Here is a 21,507-nt window from a genome sequence, read left to right on the forward strand (position 1 = left end):
GTCTGGGGGTGGCTGTGTGCCAGGGGCGGTGGGAGGTTCCTGAGGGGTCTGGGGGTGGCTGTGTGGCAGGGGCGGTGGGGGGCCATGGGGGGGGTCTGTGGGTGGCTGTGTGCCGGGGGTGGTGGGGGGTTCCTGAGGGGTCTGTGGGTGGCTGTGTGCCAGGGGCGGTGGGGGGCCATGGGGGTGGTCTGTGGGTGGCTGTGTGCCAGGGGTGGTGGGGGGTTCCTGAGGGGTCTGGGGGTGGCTGTGTGGCAGGGGCGGTGGGGGGTTCCTGAGGGGTCTGGGGGTGGCTGTGTGGCAGGGGCGGTGGGGGGTTCCTGAGGGGTCTGGGGGTGGCTGTATGGTGGGGGCTGTGGGGAGTTCCTGAGGGGTCTGGGGGTGGCTGTGTGCTGGGGGGTCCATGGGGGGGGGGTCTGGGGGTGGCTGTGTGCCGGGGGCGGTGGGGGGTTCCTGGGGGTGGCTGTGTGGCAGGGGCGGTGGGGGGTTCCTGAGGGGTCTGGGGGTGGCTGTGTGCTGGGGGCAGTGGGGGGCCATGGGGGGGGGTCTGTGGGTGGCTGTGTGCCAGGGGCGGTGGGGGGTTCCTGAGGGGTCTGGGGGTGGCTGTGTGCCAGGGGCGGTGGGGGGTTCCTGAGGGGTCTGGGGGTGGCTGTGTGCCGGGGGCGGTGGGGGGTTCCTGAGGGGTCTGGGGGTGGCTGTATGGTGGGGGCTGTGGGGAGTTCCTGAGGGGTCTGGGGGTGGCTGTGTGCCGGGGCCAGTGGGGGGCCATGGGGGGGGGGTCTGTGGGTGGCTGTGTGCCAGGGGCGGTGGGGGGTTCCTGAGGGGTCTGGGGGTGGCTGTGTGCCAGGGGCAGTGGGGGGTTTCTGAGGGGTCTGGGGGTGGCTGTGTGGCGGGGGCGGTGGGGGGCCATGGGGGGGGTCTGTGGGTGGCTGTGTGCCGGGGGTGGTGGGGGGTTCCTGAGGGGTCTGGGGGTGGCTGTGTGCCAGGGGCAGTGGGGGGTTCCTGAGGGGTCTGGGGGGTGGCTGTGTGGCAGGGGCGGGGGGGGGTCTGTGGGTGGCTGTGTGGCAGGGGCGGTGGGGGGCCATGGGGGGGGTCTGTGGGTGGCTGTGTGCCGGGGTGGTGGGGGGCCATGGGGGGGGTCTGGGGGTGGCTGTGTGCCAGGGGCGGTGGGGGGCCATGGGGGTCCATGTGTTGGGGTTCGGGGGGTCACGTGGGACTGTGGGGAGGAGATTCTGGGGGTCGGGGGCTGCACATCTGGGGCTATCACCCCCCTGCCCCCCCCAGCACGTGGTGCAGTGCGTCTTCGTGGCCATTCGCACCATCGGCAACATCATGATTGTCACCACACTGCTGCAGTTCATGTTCGCCTGCATCGGGGTGCAGCTCTTCAAGGTGGGTCTGGCCGGCCCACTGCCCCACAGCCCTGCACGGCTACAGCCCTGCCTCCAGGGCCCTGCCCCCTGGATCCCCCTGCCCCAGGGCCCAGCTACAGCCCCACCCCCCAGATCCCCCCGCCCCCAGAGCCCCACTACAGCCCCACCCCTGGGGTCCCGCCCCTCGGATCGCCCCGCCCCCAGGGCCTGGCTACAGCCCCACCCCCAGGGCCCCGCCACTTGGATTCCCCCCCCCCCCCCGCACCTCCAGGGCTCCACCCCTCGGATGCCCCCGCCCCCTCGGTCCCAGAGTTCTGGCGCAGCCCAGCTTTGGGGTCGGTGCCACCACTTGGCATCTGCTGACCCCACACCCCCAGCCCAGCCCAGCCCAGCCCAGCACTCTGCCAAGCTGTGCCCGTGGGCAGGCGGGGGGTGGGCCTTGTGGGGGGCAGCAGGGCCTGAACCCAGCCCCACGGCTTCCCCCAGGGCAAATTCTACAGTTGCACGGACGAGGCCAAGCACACGCCTGAGGAATGCAAGTACGTCCCCGCCCCACCAGCTGCCCCCAGGGTGTTGGGGTGAGGCCAGGCCATCAAGGGGGGGTCAGGAGGGCCGTTGGTGGCAAGGGGCCAGGCTGCGGGGGTGGGGCTAGGCCATTAGGGTGGCCTGGGGGGCAGTCGGGAGGTTGGGGGGACAGGGCCGGGCTGTCGGGAATCTGGGGCAAGGCCAGGCCATTGGGGGCATATGGGAGGTCTTTGGAGATGGGGAGGTCCGGCCACACAGTCTGAGGGTAGGGACAAGATGTTAGGGGGCATGGCTAGGCCATAGGGGGTGTGGCCAGGCTGTGAGCAGGGCAGGGGTGGGACCAGGCCATGTGGGGGTGTTGGGGCAGGGCCAGGCCATCAGGGGGGTGTCGGGGGTGGGCCAGGCCAGGTTGGTGCATTGGGTCCCCCCCAGGGGCACGTTCATCGTGTACAAGGACGGCGATGTGGGGCACCCCATGGTGCGTGAGCGCATCTGGCACAACAGTGACTTCAACTTCGACAATGTCCTGTCTGGCATGATGGCCCTGTTCACCGTCTCCACCTTCGAGGGCTGGCCCAGGTGTGGGGTTGGGGGAGATGGGAGTCGGGCACAGGGGCTAGGGGGTAGAAATGGGGGCTGAGCATTGGGGCTGGGAATGAGGGAGTGAGGTGGAGCTGGGGGTCCCAGGTCACTGGGATGGGGACCTGGGGGAGCAATGGGGGGGTGGGGGTCAGGGAGGGAGTGGAGCTGAGGGTCCCAGGTCACTGGGATGGGGACCTGGGGGAGCAATGGGGGGTGGGGGTCAGGGAGTGAGGTGGAGCTGGGGGTCCCAGGTCACTGGGATGGGGATCTGGGGGAGCAATGGGAGTTGGGGGTCAGAGAGGGAGTGGAGCTGAGGGTCCCAGGGCATTGGGATGGGGATGTGGGGGAGCAATGGAGGTGGGGGTCAGGGAGGGAGTGGAGCTGGGGTCCCAGGGCATTGGGATGGGGATGTGGGGGAGCAATGGAGGTGGGGGTCAGGGAGGGAGTGGAGCTGGGGTCCCAGGGCATTGGGATGGGGATGTGGGGGAGCAATGGAGGTGGGGGTCAGGGAGGGAGTGGAGCTGGGGTCCCAGGGCATTGGGATGGGGATGTGGGGGAGCAATGGAGGTGGGGGTCAGGGAGGGAGTGGAGCTGGGGTCCCAGGGCATTGGGATGGGGATGTGGGGGAGCAATGGAGGTGGGGGTCAGGGAGGGAGTGGAGCTGGGGTCCCAGGGCATTGGGATGGGGATGTGGGGGAGCAATGGAGGTGGGGGTCAGGGAGGGAGTGGAGCTGGGGTCCCAGGGCATTGGGATGGGGATGTGGGGGAGCAATGGAGGTGGGGGTCAGGGAGGGAGTGGAGCTGGGGTCCCAGGGCATTGGGATGGGGATGTGGGGGAGCAATGGGAGGTGGGGGTCAGGGAGGGAGTGGAGCTGGGGTCCCAGGGCATTGGGATGGGGATCTGGGGGAGCAATGGAGGTGGGGGTCAGGGAGGGAGTGGAGCTGGGGTCCCAGGGCATTGGGATGGGGATGTGGGGGAGCAATGGAGGTGGGGGTCAGGGAGGGAGTGGAGCTGGGGTCCCAGGGCATTGGGATGGGGATGTGGGGGAGCAATGGAGGTGGGGGTCAGGGAGGGAGTGGAGCTGGGGTCCCAGGGCATTGGGATGGGGATGTGGGGGAGCAATGGAGGTGGGGGTCAGGGAGGGAGTGGAGCTGGGGTCCCAGGGCCCCCATCTCACTGCCCTGCCCCCAGCCTGCTGTATAAGGCGATTGACGCCAATGGGGAGAACCGGGGCCCCATCTACAACTACCGGGTGGAGATCTCCATCTTCTTCATCGTCTACATCATCATCATCGCCTTCTTCATGATGAACATCTTCGTCGGCTTCGTCATCATCACCTTCCGCGCCCAGGGCGAGCAGGAGTACCGCAACTGCGAGCTGGACAAGAACCAGGCATGACCCCCCCGCCCCCGCCCCCGCCCCGCCCCCGTCCCCGCCGGGGGAGCTGCTCAGCCTGTCACACACCCCTCCAGCCTGACTCCCGCCCCCCCCACGCCGTCACCGGGGCAGGGGCTGTGGGGGGCTGCCGGGGGCGGGCTCAGGGGATGTGGGGTATGTTGGGGGGCGCGGGGGGCTCAGGGGACGGGGGGGCCTGCGGGGGGCGCCGGGGAGGGGGGGTCCAGGCCCAGCTGACCCCGTTGCCCCCCAGCGCCAGTGCGTGGAGTACGCGCTGAAGGCGCAGCCGCTGCGGCGCTACATCCCCAAGAACCGGCAGCAGCACCGGGTGTGGGCGGCCGTGAACTGCTCCGCCTTCGAGTACGGCATGTTCCTGCTCATCCTGCTCAACACCGTGGCCCTGGCCGTGCAGGTGGGCGGGGCCAGCCGGGGGGCGGGGCGTCTCAGCAAGGGGGGCTGTCCGTCGGAGGGGGCGTGGCCTGTCTATCGGGGCGGGGCCAGCCTGCTGGAGTGGGGCAGGTTCCTCCCTGCACTCTGAGGGCCAAACCGGGCCCAATGGCTCCACCCGGGCTGCGCACAGGCCTGGGGGGTCCTGCACTGCGAGGCGCCAACCCCGGCCCCAGCCCCCGCACGCTCCAGCCCCCAGTTTGCCCCCCGGCCTCCGCCCCACCCAGCCCAGCCCCCACACGCTCCAGCCCCCAGTTTGCCCCCCGGCCTCCGCCCCGCCCAGCCCAGCCCCCGCACGCTCCAGCCCCCAGTTTGCCCCCCGGCCTCTGCCCCGCCCAGCCCAGCCCCCACACGCTCCAGCCCCCAGTTTGCCCCCCGGCCTCCGCCCCGCCCAGCCCAGCCCCCGCACGCTCCAGCCCCCCATGTGCCCCCCGGCCTCCACCCCGCCCCGCCCAGGGAGAGGTTCTGGGAGCCAGTTGGACCAACGGGCCCAGCCCGTCCCCAGGCTTGTGTGCACCTCGGGTCTCAGCCCAGAGCAGGAGGGGCCCGTCCGTCCCTCAGCATCTGAGGCCGGGGGCTGTTTTCTGCATGGGGGAGGCCCGGCCTGCGAGGCTGCTCAGCCCATCACACTCCATACCGCAGCCGCCTGCCGCGGCCCTTGGAGACACCTCCCGAGAGCTCCCGGGCTGAGGAGCGGGACTGGAGGCGAGGGTGGAGGGAGCCCAGGGTCCCCTTCCTCCCCTGGCCTGTGTGGTGGGAATCCCAGTGCTCGCCCTGGGCGGGAGTCCCGCAGACTGCGCCCGTCCAGAAGCGGGTCACCTGTCCACGCCCCGTTCGGGCACTGGGCCGGTGCCAGTCTCCGGGGTGACGTGTCCCCAGCCCAGCTCCCCCCGTGCGGCTCGGCGGCTCACAGGGTCCTGGCTGCCAAGCACGGCCGCACCCGGCTGGGGCCTGTCCCGCGGGGCGCTGCCTCCTCTCGGGGTCCCGCAGACAGCGGCACCTGAGCTCCCAGCCCCGCGTGCACACCTGGGCCACGGAAACCGGTGCCACGACTCACCCGCCGCCCTCGGACCACCCCGTGACGCCCCTTCCCCGTGTCTGCCCAGCACCACGAGCAGTCGCAGCCGTTCAACTACGTCATGGACCTGCTCAACATGGTCTTCACCGGCCTCTTCGCCGTGGAGATGGTGCTGAAAATCATCGCCTTCAAGCCGCGGGTAGGGCAGGCGGGGCCTAGTGCCTGGGGCGGGGCGGGGCGGGGCGGGGCGTTACCCCACCCCACGGCTGACCGCACCCCCTCACCAGCACTACTTCTGCGACGCCTGGAACACGTTCGACGCGCTCATCGTGGTGGGCAGCGTGGTGGACATCGCCGTCACGGAGGTCAACGTGAGCACCCCCGCACGTGGGCAGGTCCCTGGCACCTGCCCCACACCCAGCCCTGCCCGGGGGGTCCCTCCTCTGCCAGCAGCGACCTCTGTGCGAATGGCCCCCCCGCCCTGGGGGTCCCCTGTGCAAATGGCCCCGTGCCCCCAGCCCCCACCGAGCAAGGGGTGCTCACGTCAGAGCACTGGGCCTCTGTGAAGTATTTGGGAATCCCTGGGGAGAAATACACCCCTTGTCCGTCCCCCACATCGTGTCTGTCTGTCTGTCCTCTGCACACACCCATCTGCCTCCCCCATGCCCCATCCTTTGACCCCACAAGCCGTCCATCCGTCGGCCATGCACCCACGTCGGCATCCGTCTCTCCTTTCTCCTGCGTTGGTTGTGTCCTGGCGGCTGTGCGCCCGGCGCTAGAACGGCGGTCACGTTGGAGAGGTAACCCCGGGGTGCACTCGGGGCCTGGCCCTGGTGGGGCGCGGGGAAGGGGCAGCGCAGTGACCCCTGGGCCGTGCCCTGCAGAGCTCGGAGGACAACTCGCGCATCTCCATCACCTTCTTCCGCCTCTTCCGCGTCATGCGCCTGGTCAAGCTGCTCAGCAAGGGGGAAGGCATCCGCACCCTCCTCTGGACCTTCATCAAGTCCTTCCAGGTGGGCCGGGGCTGCAGAGCCCTGGGGTGGTGGGGTTCAGGGGTGCCCAGGCTCTGCCCCAGCCGCAGGCAGGAGCGACTCTCACTCAGCAGGAGAGCAGCGGGTTCATTAGCCGACAGGACACAGTGTCGTACAGAGGGGTCAGTGCAGCCGGCAGAGACAGCCAGTCCCATCCATGTGGGGAGAGGAGGCCCCGAGGGGCCCCTGGAGCCGGGGCCTGGCCCCCTCCTTTGTCTCTCTCTCTCCCAGCCCAGACTCGCTGCTTCCCACTCCCAGTGCCAATTCAAACCCCCCAGGCTCCACCTCCCCCTTTGGCTGCAGCCCAGAGGTGTCACCTGGGTGCCAGGTTACCCCCAGGAGGAGCCCCCACCCTCTGTGAGCCCCCCCCCACACATACACATGCGCCCCCTCTTCCATCACACTGGGCACAGCAAGTCCCACACACTCCCCTTTGGAGATGGGGGTTACACCGGCTGCATCCTGGGGGCGTTCTTTGTGGGACAGAAGGGGCACAGCAGGGGGTTGGGTTCACCAATGGGAAATGGGGTGTGCGCCCAGGGGGATGGGGTGCACCGGGGGATGGGATGTGCGCCCAGGGGGATGGGGTGCACCGGGGGATGGGATATGTGCCCAGGGGGATGGGGTGCACCGGGGGATGGGGTGCACCGGGGGATGGGATGTGCGCCCAGGGGGATGGTGTGCACCGGGGGATGGGGTGTGTGCCCAGGGGGATGGGGTGCACCGGGGGATGGGATGTGCACCCAGGAGGATGGGGTGCTCCTCTTAGCAGCTAGATTTCCCCAAAGATGACCCTTCCCAGCAGGCACCGCCCCCTGGGTAAGCCCAGGAGGTGCAATGTGGGGGGGGGCAGGCTGGGAGTGTCCCTGGTGACATCAGTCGGGCGTGGGGCCGAAGGCTGTGATCCCCCAGCCCTGACCCCTCCCTGCCCCCTCCCAGGCTCTGCCCTACGTTGCCCTCCTGATAGCCATGATCTTCTTCATCTACGCCGTCATCGGCATGCAGGTGAGCAGGGCCAGGACGGGGCCTCGCACGGGGCCGGGGGTGCCAAGCACTAGTGTACTGGCCCACGTGGCGTTGCCCAGGCCTGTAAGTGTGAACTGCTGGGGTGCCTCTGTGACACACCTGCGTGTCAGTCATGCACTTGTGCAATGCTGCAGCACACCAGACGGCACGTGCAACTTGCCCTTCTATGCATGGCTCCAACTGTGCAACATACACCGAGCTTTGCATCACACGCTTGTGAATGACCATGGCACGTACTCCTGAGTGTGCAATGCACCACAGCATGTGGGGCATGTTTGTGCAAATGAAGGACCCTGCAGGACATGCTGGAGCACACACTTGAGCACAGTCCTGATGGTGCAACGTGCTGCAGACGAAATCTCTGGCAGGTGCACATGGTGCTGTGTCAGCCTGAGCTGGAAATCCACGCCTGGACCACCTAAACATGCACGCTCGTGTGCATCGCACGGCCCCGTCTGGTGCCCACAGGTGCTTGTGCGTAGAACCCCCAGAGGTGCACTGCACACCCCACCCAGCTGCAAGTGTGCAATGCAAAGCCCCATGGTGCCCAAGCGTGGAATACGCACGTGCACAGCTGGTCGTGCATCACGTGTGTGTGTCTGGCACGTGGGCGTGTCTCAGTGGGGGGCAGTGGGGGGTCCCGGTGACGTCCTGGGATGTTTCAGACCTTCGGCAAAGTGGCGCTGCAGGATGGGACACAGATCAACCGCAACAACAACTTCCAGACCTTCCCCCAGGCCGTGCTGCTGCTTTTCAGGTACCGACTCCCCGGGCTCCCCTCGGCCCCGCCCTGCACTAGGAGGCTCCAGAACTCAGAGCGGGGAGTTCAGCTGCAACGGTCCCCAAGTGCTGTGCCGGTGGGGTGAGGGGGCCGTGGGGCTGAGCCGAGTGCCGTGGGTTGGGGGCCGGGGGGCCGTGGGGCTGAGCCGAGTGCTGTGGGTTGGGGGCGGGGGGGCCATGGGGCTGAGCCGAGTGCCGTGGGTTGGGGGTGGGGGGGGCCGTGGGGTGGGGGCGGGGGGGCCATGGGGCTGAGCTGAGTGCCGTGGGTTGGGGGTGGGGGGGGCCGTGGGTTGGGGGTGAGGGGGCCGTGGGGCTGAGCTGAGTGCCGTGGGTTGGGGGTGGGGGGGCCGTGGGGCTGAGCCGAGTGCTGTGGGTTGGGGGCGGGGGGGCCATGGGGCTGAGCCGAGTGCCGTGGGTTGGGGGTGGGGGGGGCCGTGGGTTGGGGGGGGACCCCTGGGGCTGAGCCGAGTGCCGTGGGTTGGGGGCGGGGGGGCCGTGGGGCTGAGCCGAGTGCCGTGGGTTGGGGGTGGGGGACCCCTGGGGCTGAGCCGAGTGCCGTGGTTTGGGGGCGGGGGGGGCCGTGGGGCTGAGCCGAGTGCCGTGTGTTGGGGGCGAGGGGGCCGTGGGGCTGAGCCGAGTGCCGTGGGTTGGGGGGCGAGGAGGCCGTGGGGCTGAGCCGAGTGCCGTGGGTTGGGGGCGGGGGGGCCGTGGGGCTGAGCCGGGTGCCCCACAGGTGCGCCACGGGGGAGGCCTGGCAGGAGATCATGCTGGCCAGCTTGCCCGGGAAGCGCTGCGACCCCGAGTCGGACGTGGCGCCTGGTGAGGAGTCCTCCTGCGGCAGCAGCTTCGCCATCGTCTACTTCATCAGCTTCTTCATGCTCTGCTCCTTCCTGGTGCGTGACGTCCCCGGGGCTGGGACCCCCGGCACGTCCTCCCATGGCCGGGACCCCCCCCCCGCACAGCCCCCCACGGACCCCCACGGCTGGGACCCCCCCCCGCTCAGCCCCCCACGGACCCCCACGGCTGGGACCCCCCCCGCGCAGCCCCCCACGGCTGGGACCCCGCCCGCACAGCCCCCCACGGCTGGGACCCCCCCCCCGCTCAGCCCCCCACGGACCCCCACGGCTGGGACCCCCCCCCCGCTCAGCCCCCCACGGACCCCCACAGCTGGGACCCCCCCCGCGCAGCCCCCCACGGCTGGGACCCCCCATGGCCGGGACCCCGCCCGCACAGCCCCCCACGGCTGGGACCCCCCCCGCGCAGCCCCCCCCCCCGCAGCCCCCCCCCCGCAGCACCCCACGGCTGGGACCCCCCCCCATGCGGCCCCCCACGGCTGGGACCTCCCATGGCTGGGACCCCCCCCGCGTGGCCCCCCCTGGCTGGGACCCCCCATGGCTGGGACCCCCCCCCCGTGCGGCCCCCCACAGCTGGGACGTCCCATGGCTGGGATGCCCCCTACATAGCCCCCTGAGGCTGGGACTCCTGCGCAGCCCCCCATGGCTGGGACCTCCCCGCACAGCCCCCCGAGCCTGGGTCCCCCGCACAGCCCCACATGGCTGGGACCCCCCCCACACACTGCCCCCAGGGCTGGGATCCCCCACATGGCCCCCCCGGCTCGCCCCCCCCCCGGCTGTGGCCTCCTACATGGCACCACTGGGCTGGGCTGGGCAGCCCCTGTTCTGCTCCTCCCGCTTGTTGGGAGTTGCTGGCTCCCCTCCCGCCCAGAGGGTCTGTGCAGTGAGGGGGGCTGCCCCCCCGTCTCTCGGCTTGACCGGTGACCCCCCCAGATCATTAACCTTTTCGTGGCTGTGATCATGGACAATTTCGACTACCTGACCCGGGACTGGTCCATCCTGGGGCCTCACCACCTGGACGAGTTCAAACGCATCTGGTCCGAGTACGACCCCACCGCCAAGTAAGGGTCCTGCCCCCCAACCCCTCCCGAAAGTCCCCACCCCTCTGGTCCCCCAACCTCTGGGTGCCCCAAACCCCCGACCCCTCTCCAAAGCCCCCATACTGCCAGCCCCCTGACATGCCCATTCTTCTGGGCGCCCTGAACCCCTGACCCCTCCCCGAACCCAGTGACCAGCGAGGAGGCTGACACACTGAGGGGTTCTCCCCAAGAGAGTATGGTCCTGGTCCTGGTCCTGGTCTTGGCCCTCGAGAGGAGGTGTCACACTGAAGAAGGGGTTCCTCTGAGAGTCTGTTGGAGTGGGTCCCAGAGGGCAGAGGGGCCTACAGCCTAACCCTGGGGAGCTTGTGACCACAAGGAGTCTGGCACACTGAAGGATTCTTCCAAGGATCATGGGGTGCAGAGGGCATCAGCCTGTGAGCCTGCAACCACGCTCAGCAACTCCGCTGTGAAGTGGAAACCGAATCGAGATTAAAGGAGCTGGACAAGGCAGTGTGGATGTGCAGTGGCAGAGCTGAGGGTTAAGGAAACTCCTGCAGGGGTGAGCCCAGATCGGGGCAGGGAACCCTGGACTGCCTGGAGCTCTGAACCGAGTGGCCTGCCGCAGCTCGAGGAGGGAAGGAGCGATTCCAACCCAGCGTCTACTAGTGGCCAAGACAGACCTGCGGAGAGTTTTCCAGGCCTGGGCCGCGGACGGTGCCTGTGTCTCTCAATGCAGCCCTGGGGGTGGGATGGAGGGAATGGCTCTGGGATGGGCAGTGGCATCCCTGAGGAGGACGCTGGTCCGTGGTGCGGGGAAGATGCTTGTGCTTCTGGGGAAGCTGGTTCTGTGCCTGAGCCCAGGGTGGCTCGAAATAGTGCCACCGACGCCTGGAAGGAATTGCTTGTGGCTCAAGGGAGCAGGGCCGGGCGAAGCTGATGGAGGTGGATTGTTGTCTTGGGGAACTCCTGAGGAAGGGGCTCTGGCTGGGAGTTTCCCTGAGCAGGCCCTGGTAACTGCCGGGGATGGGAGCAAGGGAGACGAGAGTGGGCAGGGAAGGTGCTTGTCTGGAGGAGGCAGCAGTTCATCTGGGGAGAAGTTTCTCGGTTCCTGTGGGCCAGGACCTGCCTGAGGGTGAGGCCGCTGGCTGTGCGCTGGCAGGGGCCGGAGCAGACAGCGTAACGGGGTCTCAGGAACTGGCTGCCAGTGCAGGTAAAGTGAAGCTGTACGGGACTGTGAGCAGCCGGGTGAGAGCCAAGGGACTGGAGTGAGCAGCATACAGGGGCGTGGGGCTGAGCCAGGTCGCTGGGCGAGTGGGTGGCAGGTGCGGGGGAAAGTGTGTGGTGAAGCAGGTGGAGTGGAACAGCTGCAGGGTGCAGGAGAGGGCAGCAGTTCCCCATCTGCAGAGCCTGGGAACGCTTGTGTTCTCCTCGTGGGCTCCGCTTCTCAGCCCAGGGCGGCAGAAGTCGGTGGGAGAAGGACGAAGGAGCTGTGGGCCTGGTGGGCCAGTGAGGGGTAACGGGACTCACAAAGCAACTCTCAGAAAGCAGGAGGAGGAGGGATACATGTGGGGCTCACAGAGGTTGTGGGGCTCCTGCCAGGGGTAACCTGGCACCCAGGTGGCACCTCCGGGCTGCAGGCAAAGGGGGAGGTGGAGCCTGAGGGGTTTGAATTGGCACTGGGAGTGGGAAGCAGCGAGTCTGGGCTGGGAGACAGAGAGAGAGACAAAGGAGGGGGCCAGACCCTGGCTCTGGGGGCCCCTCGGGGCCTCCTCTCCCCACATGGATGGGACTGGCTGTCTCTGCCAGCTGCACTGACCCCTCTGTACGACGCTGTGTCCTGTCGGCTAATGAACCCGCTGTTCTCCTGCTGGGTGAGAGTCGCTCCTGCCTGCGGCCGGGGGCAGAGCCTGGGCTCCCCTCACCCCATCCCAATGCTCACCAGGTTATAGCTGTACCACACACTCACCAGGTTACAGCTGTGCCACACTGCGATGGAGTTGAGGGGTCCCCCAGCACCGCAACTCTGCGCAGGGGCTGGAAGAGGAAGTTTATCAGAGGACAGAGCCGCAGCGCAGAGCCCGTCCTTCCAAGCCCTCCTGGGGAGGGGAGAGGAGCCCGAGGGGTGCCCCGCTGGGGTTAGCCCCCTCTGCACAGGCTGGCTCCTTCCAACTGCCGCCTCGCTCGGCTCCCCCCTGCTCTGTGCTCAGGGCAGAGGTGTTACCTGCCCGCTCGGGTACAGCCCCAGCCCCAGCCGGGGGGAGCTGCTCAGCCTGTCACACGCCCCTCCAGCCTGACTCTCCCGCACCCACCCCCAACGCCATCACACACACTCACCAGGTTACAGCTCTAGCACACTGGGATGGGGTTCGGGGTGCCCAGGCTCTGCCCCCGGCCGCAGGCAGGAGCGACTCTCACCCGGCAGGAGAGCAGCGGGTTCATTAGCCGACAGGACACAGCATCATACAGAGGGGTCAGTGCAGCCGGCAGAGACAGCCAGTCCCATCCATGTGGGGAGAGGAGGCCCCGAGGGGCCCCCAGAGCCGGGGTCTGGCCCCCTCCTTTGTCTCTCTCTCCGTCTCCCAGCCCAGACTCACTGCTTCCCAACTCCCAGTGCCAATTCAAACCCCTCAGGCTCCACCTCCCCCATCGTCTGCAGCACAGAGGTGCCACCTGGGCGCCAGGTTACCCTCGGCAGGAGCCCCCCACACCCCTTGTGAGCCCCACACGTATCCCCCCGACCAACTCCATCACACAGGTTATGGCCGGGCCAGGCTGGGCTGGGCACTCGTTGGGTTACAGCCGGGCCAGGAACTCGCTGGGTTACGGCCATGCCGGGCCGGGCCGGGCCGGGCCGAGCGCTCGCCGGGTTACAGCCAGGCCGGGCCGGGCACTCACCATCCTTTCTCACAATATTCCTCCGTGCTGGGTTCAGATGAGCCCCCTGAGGTCCGTACTCATCCTTGACGCCAGACCCAGACCCGGACCCGGACCCAAGCCAATCCCAGGCCTGAACTGTGACGACGTTGTCCTAACTCCGATCTAACTCCAAGAGACTTTCAGATCCCTGCCAGCCCCACCAGTGCCCCCACATGCAGAGAGCAGCCCATGGGCCCCCACACCGGCCACACCTCCCCTGCCTCACCTCAAAGCCCAGCGGCTGCCTCACCTCCCCCCAGCACCCCTCCCTGCTTCCAGACCTGGCCCTGCCCCCCGAGGGGCAGCAAAGCTGCACAGCCCCCCCGTCACCCCTCGTGCCATTTCTCACCCCAGGGGCCGCATCAAACACTTGGACGTGGTGTCCCTGCTCCGCCGGATCCAGCCCCCTCTGGGCTTTGGAAAACTCTGCCCCCATCGTGTCGCCTGCAAGGTCAGGACACCTGGGTTCTCTCCCGCTTGGGGCGGGGGAGGGGCCAAGCTGGGGGTGCAGACTGGGAGCGTGGACACTTCAGATCTCCGCTGGCTGGGGAGGCTGGGGAAGGTGGGCAGAGCAATGGGCTGGGAGCCAGGACACCTGGGTTCTCTACTGGCTCTGGGCACGGAGGGGGCTGGTGGTCCAAGCAGATGTGGGGGTTGTCTAGGAGCCTGGCTGCCTGGGTTCCATCTTTCCTGTCTCTGCAGCGACTGGTGGCTATGAACATGCCCCTCAATGCAGACGGCACCGTCACTTTTAACGCCACCCTGTTCGCCCTGGTCCGTACCTCGCTCAAGATCAAGACAGAAGGTGACCGCCAGGAGCAGGCTCTGGGGTGCAGGGGCTGTCCCTGCTCACCGCTGGCATCGTTGCTGGAGGGCAAGGGGTTAACTGGGGCTGGGGACAGACTGGAATCCCCCCACAATCCCAGGGAAAAGCCAATGTTTTAGTGAGCCAGGACATGCTATAGGGGAGCATTATGGGAGTTGTAGTCCAGCGGCCTCTCTTGTGTCCTTGTCCTCCATGGGCCAGGAAGTGTGGCTGGACTACATCCCCCATGATGCATCAAAGCCTCCCCTCCAGGGGAGTTGGGATCCTGGGAGATCTAGTTCGGGGCTGCATGGGAGCCGGTCTGGTGCCTCATGTCACGAGACAGCTCCACCTCGGGGTTCCCGGGTGGACTCTATATCCCATGATGCACTATGGTGTGGCCTTTGGCAACGTCTTGCAAGGCATCATGGGAGCTGTAGCTGGTGTCCCTCCCTGATACTGATGGGTTGGCGACCCAGCCAGACTACATTTCCCACAATGCACCACAACATAGCCTCTGGGAGAGTCACTCAAGGCATAATGGGAGCTGTAGTTCAGGGGCATTATGGGAATTGTATTTCCCTTTTGCTCCCTTCCAGCCCCTTGGCCCCCTTCTCCTGCCCTGGTGGCAGCTCCCCTGATGCTGCCTGCTTTCCCCTGTTGGGTCGGGGAGATGGTCCTGCTACAGCAGAGCATCATGGGAGTTCTGCCTGAAAGCCAGCCCCACAGGAGTTCACCGGGCTGGGGCCCCATGTCGCCCCCACAGGCAACATGGACCAAGCCAACAAGGAGCTGCGGGCTGTCATTAAGAAGATCTGGAAGAGAACGAAACCAAAACTCCTGGACGAGGTTATTCCTCCCCCAGAAGGTGAGAGACAGCCCCCGTCCCCATACCGCCAGCGGGAGAACCCAGGCGTCCGGGCCCCCGTCCCCATACCGCCAGCGGGAGAACCCAGGCGTCCGGGCCCCCCTCCCCATACCGCCAGCGGGAGAACCCAGGCGTCCGGGCCCCCGTCCCCATACCGCCAGCGGGAGAACCCAGGCGTCCGGGCCCCCGTCCCCATACCGCCAGCGGGAGAACCCAGGCGTCCGGGCCCCCGTCCCCATACCGCCAGCGGGAGAACCCAGGCGTCCGGGCCCCCCTCCCCATACCGCCAGCGGGAGAACCCAGGCGTCCGGGCCCCCGTCCCCATACCGCCAGCGGGAGAACCCAGGCGTCCGGGCCCCCGTCCCCATACCGCCAGCGGGAGAACCCAGGCGTCCGGGCCCCCCGTCCCCATACCGCCAGCGGGAGAACCCAGGCGTCCGGGCCCCCCGTCCCCATACCGCCAGCGGGAGAACCCAGGCGTCCGGGCCCCCGTCGTCATACCGCCAGCGGGAGAACCCAGGCGTCCGGGCCCCCCTTCCCATACCGCCAGCGGGAGAACCCAGGCGTCCGGGCCCCTGTCCCCATACCGCCAGCGGGAGAACCCAGGCGTCCGGGCCCCTGTCCCCATACCGCCAGCGGGAGAACCCAGGCGTCTGGGCCCCGACCCCCATTCCACTAGGGGGAGAGCCCAGGCGTCCGGGCCCCCGCCCCGCTGGGCCCCACTGGTCTCAGGCTCCCGGGAGGGTCCCCATGTGCTGACCCTGCTCTCCCCCGCAGAGGAGGAGGTGACGGTGGGGAAGTTTTACGCCACGTTCCTGATTCAGGATTATTTCCGCAAGTTCCGGAAGCGGAAGGAAAAGGGGCTTCTGGGGCCCAACGCCTCCCCCAGCAACTCCTCTGCCCTGCAGGTGAGAGCGGCTGGCCCGGCAGGGGGCAGGGTGAGCAGCCCGAGGGGTGGGGCTGGCCCGGCCAGGGGCGGGGCGACCAGCCTGGGGGGCAGGCTGGGGCGGCCAGCGGACACCAGGCCCCACCCCACAGCTCGGGTCTCCCCCAGGCCGGGCTGCAGACGCTGCAGGACCTGGGCCCCGAGATGCGCCGGGCGCTGTCCTGCGACCTGGAGGAGGAGGCAGCCGGGGAAGCCCTGTGTGAGGAGGAGCAGGTGACGAGCCAGGTGAGACCTTTCGTCTGCCCCCAGCTGCCCTGCTCCCGAGTGACCCCCACCTGCCCCCCACCCAGCCGGGCTCAGCTCACCCCACTGCCTGTCTCCCCAGACGTCGGAGGGCCTGTACAGCTGCGCCCCTGACCACCACCCTGTGGCACCTGCTCCCACCTCAGCCGAGAAGGGGGGGAACCCCTCGGCCAATAGGCTGCTGGGGTCCCGACGCCCCTCTGCTGTCAGTCTGGCCTGGACCCCCAGCGGCTCCCCCAGCCACGAGGAGAGCGAGGGGGGTTGGGAGAAGCTGCCGGAGCCGCACCCCAGCAGCCGGCGCCACACAAGCAGGTACTGGGCACCAGGGGGTGATGGGGTTCAGGGGTGCCCAGGCTCTGCCCCGGCCACAGGCAGGAGTGACTCTCACTCAGCAGGAGAACAGCGGGTTCATTAGCTGACAGGACACAGCACCGTACAGAGGGGTCAGTGCAGCTGGCAGAGACAGCCAGTCCCATCCATGTGGGGAGAGGAGGCCCCGAGGGGCCCCCAGAGCCGGGGTCTGGCCCCCTCCTTTGTCTCTCTCTCCCAGCCCAGACTCACTGCTCCCAACTCCCAGTGCCAATTCAGATCCCTCAGGCTCCACCTCCCTCTTTGTCTGCAGCACAGAGGTGCCACCTGGGTGCCAGGTTACCCCCAGCAGGAGCCCCCCCCACACGTGTCCCCCCCATACTCCATCACGGGTCCCCCGGAAAGTGGTGGGGCTGCCATGGCAAAGGGGCAAACTGGGCATGTCGCTCAGAGGCAGGGATACTGCCCACCCCTGGGGTCCCCCGCTGGGCCCGGCCCCACCCCTCGTCTCTCCCCGCCCCCCCCCGGGGTCCCCCCGCCGGGCCCGGCCCCAGCCCTCGTCTCTCCCCGCCCCCCCCCCGGGGTCCCCCCGCCGGGCCCGGCCCCACCCCTCGTCTCTCCCCGCCCCCCCCCCGGGGTCCCCCCGCTGGGCCCGGCCCCACCCCTCGTCTCTCCCCGCCCCCCCCCCAGGGTCCCCTGCCGGGCCCGGCCCCACCCCTCGTCTCTCCCCGCCCCGCCCCCAGGGTCCCCTGCCAGGCCCGGCCCCACCCCTCATCTCTCCTTGGCCCACCCCTGGGGTCCCCCGCCCAGCCCGGCCCTCATCACTCCCCCCACCCCGCCCGGGATCCCCTGCCCGGCCCGGCCCTCGTCTCTCCTGGCCCCATCCCTGGGGTCCCCTGCCCGGCCCAGCCCAGCCCAGCCCACGTCTCTCCCCGCCCCACTGCTGGGGTCCCCCACCCATGCCCCAGCAGGTGGCCCGTTACAGCCCCTCTCTCCAGCGCCGGCTGGGCCCTTCACCAGCCAGGGGCTGCCCCACCAGGGTAGGGCTGGCGCGTGTAGGTCTGAACAAAGACACGAGCGCGTGAGCAGGGCACAGGTTCAGGGACGAGGCACGGCCCAGGCCCTCCACGCACAGGGCTCCGTGCAACCCCCATCAGGGCTTGCCACAGAGTTGGGCATGTTCACCCCAACAGCCAGTGGGGGCTGGGAGCCCGGATGCCTGGGTTCTCTCCCTGGTGCTGGGACGGGGCTGGGGGTGGGTGGGTAGAGCCTGGGGGGGGCTGGGAGCCCAAACACCTGGTTCTCTCCCTGGTAGTGGAAGGGGCCTGGCAGTGGGTAGGTAGGGTCTCGGGGGGACTGGGAGCCTGGATGCCTGGGTTCTCTCCCTGGTGCTGGGACGGGGCTGGGGGTGGGTGGGTAGAGCCTGGGGGGGGCTGGGAGCCCGGACGCCTGGGTTCTCTCCCTGGTTCTGGGAGGGGCCTGGGGGCAGGTGGGTAGAGCCTGTGGGGGCCTGGGAGCCCAGACGCCTGGGTTCTCTCCCTGGTTCTGGGACGGGGTTGGGGGTGGGTGGGGGGGTGGGTGGTTAGACCCTATGGGGAGCTGGGAGCCTGGACACCTGGTTCTCTCCTTGGCTCTGGGAGGGGGCTGGGGGCAGGTGAGTAGAGCCGGGGGTGGGGCTGGGAGCCCGGATGCCTGGGTTCCTGATGTCCACATCTGTCCAGGCGCAGCTCGGATGGGACCTGTCCCCCACCAACGGTGTGTGAGGAGCCCAGCCCAGCGGAGGAGTACGGGGAGGAGACTGCAGGCGAGCAAGGCTACAATAGCCGGGACGAGGACTCAGAGAGCCTGGCCTCTCGGGACAGGTGAGGCGCTGAGATGCAGCCGCCTCTGGGGCGGGGCAGCTGGGGGACAGCCACATATAACACCCCGCCGAGTGCTCCCCCAAATATGGCCTCAGCCCGGCCCAGGGGTTCATGGGCTGGAGCCGGAGGTGGGGTCTTGTTGGTTTCACTCTCTGCCTGCTCTGCCCCGCCCCTGCCCCCACCCCCACCCCACACAGGCAGCCATGGCTGGGGCACGCCCAGTCCTACCAGCGCCGTTGGAGCCGTGGGCACGGGAACTCCCCGCCGCTGCCGCCCCAACGCCTCTCCAGCACCCGCCCCGAGGGAGGGCAGCAGAGCAAGCGCCGGCGCCGCCTGCCTCCCACCCCCACAGGTAGGGGACGGGGCTGGGGCCTCCGGGGTGGGGAGTGCATGGTGGGGGGAAGGGAGCTGGGGGGCGGGGTCTATGCACACAAGGGCGGGGCCTCTGGATGCCAGGTCACGCCCCCATCGCCCCACAGGCCGGAAGCCGCTCTCCCTCATGCAGTGTTTGCAGCGCCAGGGCAGCTCCGACGACGTCCCCATCCCCGGCACCTACCAGCAGAGCACCCCGTGGTGCCCCCGGGCCCAGGTACTTCGCCTCCGCGGCAGCCCGCCCCTCGTGCAACGGCACAACGCCCGGCTCGGAGCGCCAGTCACACAGGGCACCGCGTGCAACCCTTCAACCCCCCCGATCCCTGCACCAGGCAACTCCCTCCCCCTCCTCGTGTCACACCAGTAACACCAGGGCACCGAGTGCCCCCCGCATGGAACCTTCGACCCCCAGATCCCTGCACCAGCCAACTCCCTCCCCCTCCTCACGTCACACCAGTAACACCAGGGCACCGAGTGCCCCCCGCATGAAACCTTCGACCCCCAGATCCCTGCACCTGCCAACTCCCTCCCCCTCCTCACATCACACCGGTAACACCAGGGCACCGAGTGCCCCCCGCATGGAACCTTCGACCCCCAGATCCCTGCACCAGCCAACTCCCTCCCCCTCCTCGTGTCACACCAGTAACACCAGGGCACCGAGTGCCCCCCGCATGAAACCTTCGACCCCCAGATCCCTGCACCAGCCAACTCCCTCCCCCTCCTCACATCACACCGGTAACACCAGGGCACCGAGTGCCCCCTGCATGTAAAGCCTTCGACCCCCAGATCCCTGCACCAGCCAACTCCCTCCCCCTCCTCGTGTCACACCAGTAACACCAGGGCACCGAGTGCCCCCCGCATGGAACCTTCGACCCCCAGATCCCTGCACCAGCCAACTCCCTCCCCCTCCCCACGTCACACCGGTAACACCAGGGCACCGAGTGCCCCCCGCATGGAACCTTCGACCCCCAGATCCCTGCACCAGCCAACTCCCTCCCCCTCCCCACATCACACCGGTAACACCAGGGCACCGAGTGCCCCCCGCATGGAACCTTCGACCCCCAGATCCCTGCACCAGCCAACTCCCTCCCCCTCCTCACATCACACCGGTAACACCAGGGCACCGAGTGCCCCCTGCATGTAAAGCCTTCGACCCCCAGATCCCTGCACCAGCCAACTCCCTCCCCCTCCTCGTGTCACACCAGTAACACCAGGGCACCGAGTGCCCCCCGCATGGAACCTTCGACCCCCAGATCCCTGCACCAGCCAACTCCCTCCCCCTCCCCACGTCACACCGGTAACACCAGGGGCACCGAGTGCCCCCCGCATGGAACCTTCGACCCCCAGATCCCTGCACCAGCCAACTCCCTCCCCCTCCCCACGTCACACCGGTAACACCAGGGCACCGAGTGCCCCCCGCATGGAACCTTCGACCCCCAGATCCCTGCACCAGCCAACTCCCTCCCCCTCCCCACGTCACACCGGTAACACCAGGGCACCGAGTGCCCCCCGCATGGAACCTTCGACCCCCAGATCCCTGCACCAGCCAACTCCCTCCCCCTCCCCACATCACACCGGTAACACCAGGGCACCGAGTGCCCCCCGCATGGAACCTTCGACCCCCAGATCCCTGCACCAGCCAACTCCCTCCCCCTCCCCACGTCACACCGGTAACACCAGGGCACCGAGTGCCCCCCGCATGGAACCTTCGACCCCCAGATCCCTGCACCAGCCAACTCCCTCCCCCTCCCCACATCACACCGGTAACACCAGGGCACCGAGTGCCCCCCGCATGGAACCTTCGACCCCTGGCACTTCCGCGTTTGTCAGGGTGTGATGGGCTGTCACAGAGGGGGCCGTGGGGTATTCACAATGGCGACAGCGGCGGTGGGCGTGCGACATGGTGGTACGCGTGCGACAGGGCACTAGTGCACGTGCTCACCCTCTGCCCCCTCCCCGCAGGACTACGGCAGCGCCGCCTCCTGGCACAGCAGCAGCCGGGCCCCGGGGGCCTCCACACAGGCCTGGGCCGCGCCCCCCCCCACGGGGCCGCCTGCTCCTCGCCCCACTGCTGCTGGTGGAGGAGGAGGGGCTGAGGGGCGGAGGCTGGGGGCAGAGGAGCAGCAGTCGAAGTCTCCCAGCCCACTCCCGTGCCCACTGGGGGGGCCCCTGAGCCCAACCTGCCCTGGGGCCCCTACGCCCAGCTCCGTGTGCCCGGCTCCAGCTCCGGCTCCCACGGCCAGCGGGGCAGTGCCGACAGCCTGGTGGAGGCCGTGAGTGCTGGGGGGCGGGGCAGGCGCGTGCCAGCTGGGAGTTGGGGGGGTGTCCGTGCTGGGGGGTGGGGCAGGCGGGTGCCGGCGGGGGCATCACCCGTGGGGGGGGGCAGGTGGGGGCCCGGTGGGGGGAGGAGGGGCAGGAGGTGCCTGCTGGGGGAACAGGCAGATTGGCGTCCGAGGGGCTGCCAGCGGGAGGGCCCAGGGGCTGGCTGGGGAGGCAGCCCCCGCCGACCCCTCGACCCCCCCAGGTGCTGATCTCAGAGGGGCTGGGGCTCTACGCCCGGGACCCGAAGTTCGTGGCTTTCGCCAAGCGGGAGATCGCAGACGCCTGTCACATGAGCATCGCCGAGATGGAGAGCGCTGCCTCGGAGCTGCTGGGCCGCGGGGGGCCTGGGGGCAGCGACGGTGAGGGGGGGCCCCCCTACAGCGAGGAGGAGCTGGCCGACGAGATGGCCTGTGTGGGGGCGTACTGAGCGGGCCCCGGGGGCGGCACTGGGACGGCCTAACAGTCTCTGAGGTCTGTGCTGGGGGGGACAGGCTGGGGAACCCCTCAGTCCAGGATCGGGGGGTGGGGATGTCTCCCCCCCCACCCCCCAGGAACAGCCCCTGGGCCCTGCCCTGCCTGCTGCCCCCTTCCAGAGCAGACACATGGGCAACCTGGCTCGCCCCAGTTCCGCGGGTGCAGGGGGAGCTCGATGTGAGGGAGGCTCCCGGGCCTCAGTTAACCCTCAACAGGTCCTGGTGCCCCTCACCCGCCTGGAACCGGGGCTGGGGGGGCGGCTGGGGCCAGAGGAGTCCAGCTCAATGCACACCCAGTGCAGGGGGTACCCAGGGGATGGA

The 21,507-nt window shown here is 69.0% G+C and overlaps 1 protein-coding gene across 1 annotated transcript in view; it reads left to right on the top strand.

The window, feature by feature from the left end:
• CACNA1F (calcium voltage-gated channel subunit alpha1 F) overlaps positions 1-21,507 on the top strand; it is a 56,616-nt gene extending 35,109 nt beyond the window's left edge. Inside the window, 25 exon segments of the mRNA XM_075017590.1 lie at positions 1,282-1,389; positions 1,857-1,909; positions 2,328-2,474; positions 3,670-3,871; positions 4,128-4,286; positions 5,428-5,538; positions 5,627-5,710; positions 6,224-6,352; positions 7,310-7,375; positions 8,062-8,153; positions 8,910-9,069; positions 9,964-10,091; positions 13,341-13,437; positions 13,689-13,791; positions 14,558-14,659; positions 15,437-15,567; positions 15,714-15,830; positions 15,931-16,160; positions 17,879-18,019; positions 18,217-18,371; positions 18,499-18,608; positions 20,354-20,425; positions 20,427-20,552; positions 20,554-20,664; positions 20,916-21,507. Coding sequence (XP_074873691.1) covers positions 1,282-1,389; positions 1,857-1,909; positions 2,328-2,474; positions 3,670-3,871; positions 4,128-4,286; positions 5,428-5,538; positions 5,627-5,710; positions 6,224-6,352; positions 7,310-7,375; positions 8,062-8,153; positions 8,910-9,069; positions 9,964-10,091; positions 13,341-13,437; positions 13,689-13,791; positions 14,558-14,659; positions 15,437-15,567; positions 15,714-15,830; positions 15,931-16,160; positions 17,879-18,019; positions 18,217-18,371; positions 18,499-18,608; positions 20,354-20,425; positions 20,427-20,552; positions 20,554-20,664; positions 20,916-21,140 — 3,159 coding nt within the window. The 3' untranslated portion in view covers positions 21,141-21,507.

This window comes from Carettochelys insculpta, chromosome 22, assembly GCF_033958435.1.
Source record: "Carettochelys insculpta isolate YL-2023 chromosome 22, ASM3395843v1, whole genome shotgun sequence".
NCBI classification, from domain to species: domain Eukaryota; kingdom Metazoa; phylum Chordata; order Testudines; family Carettochelyidae; genus Carettochelys; species Carettochelys insculpta.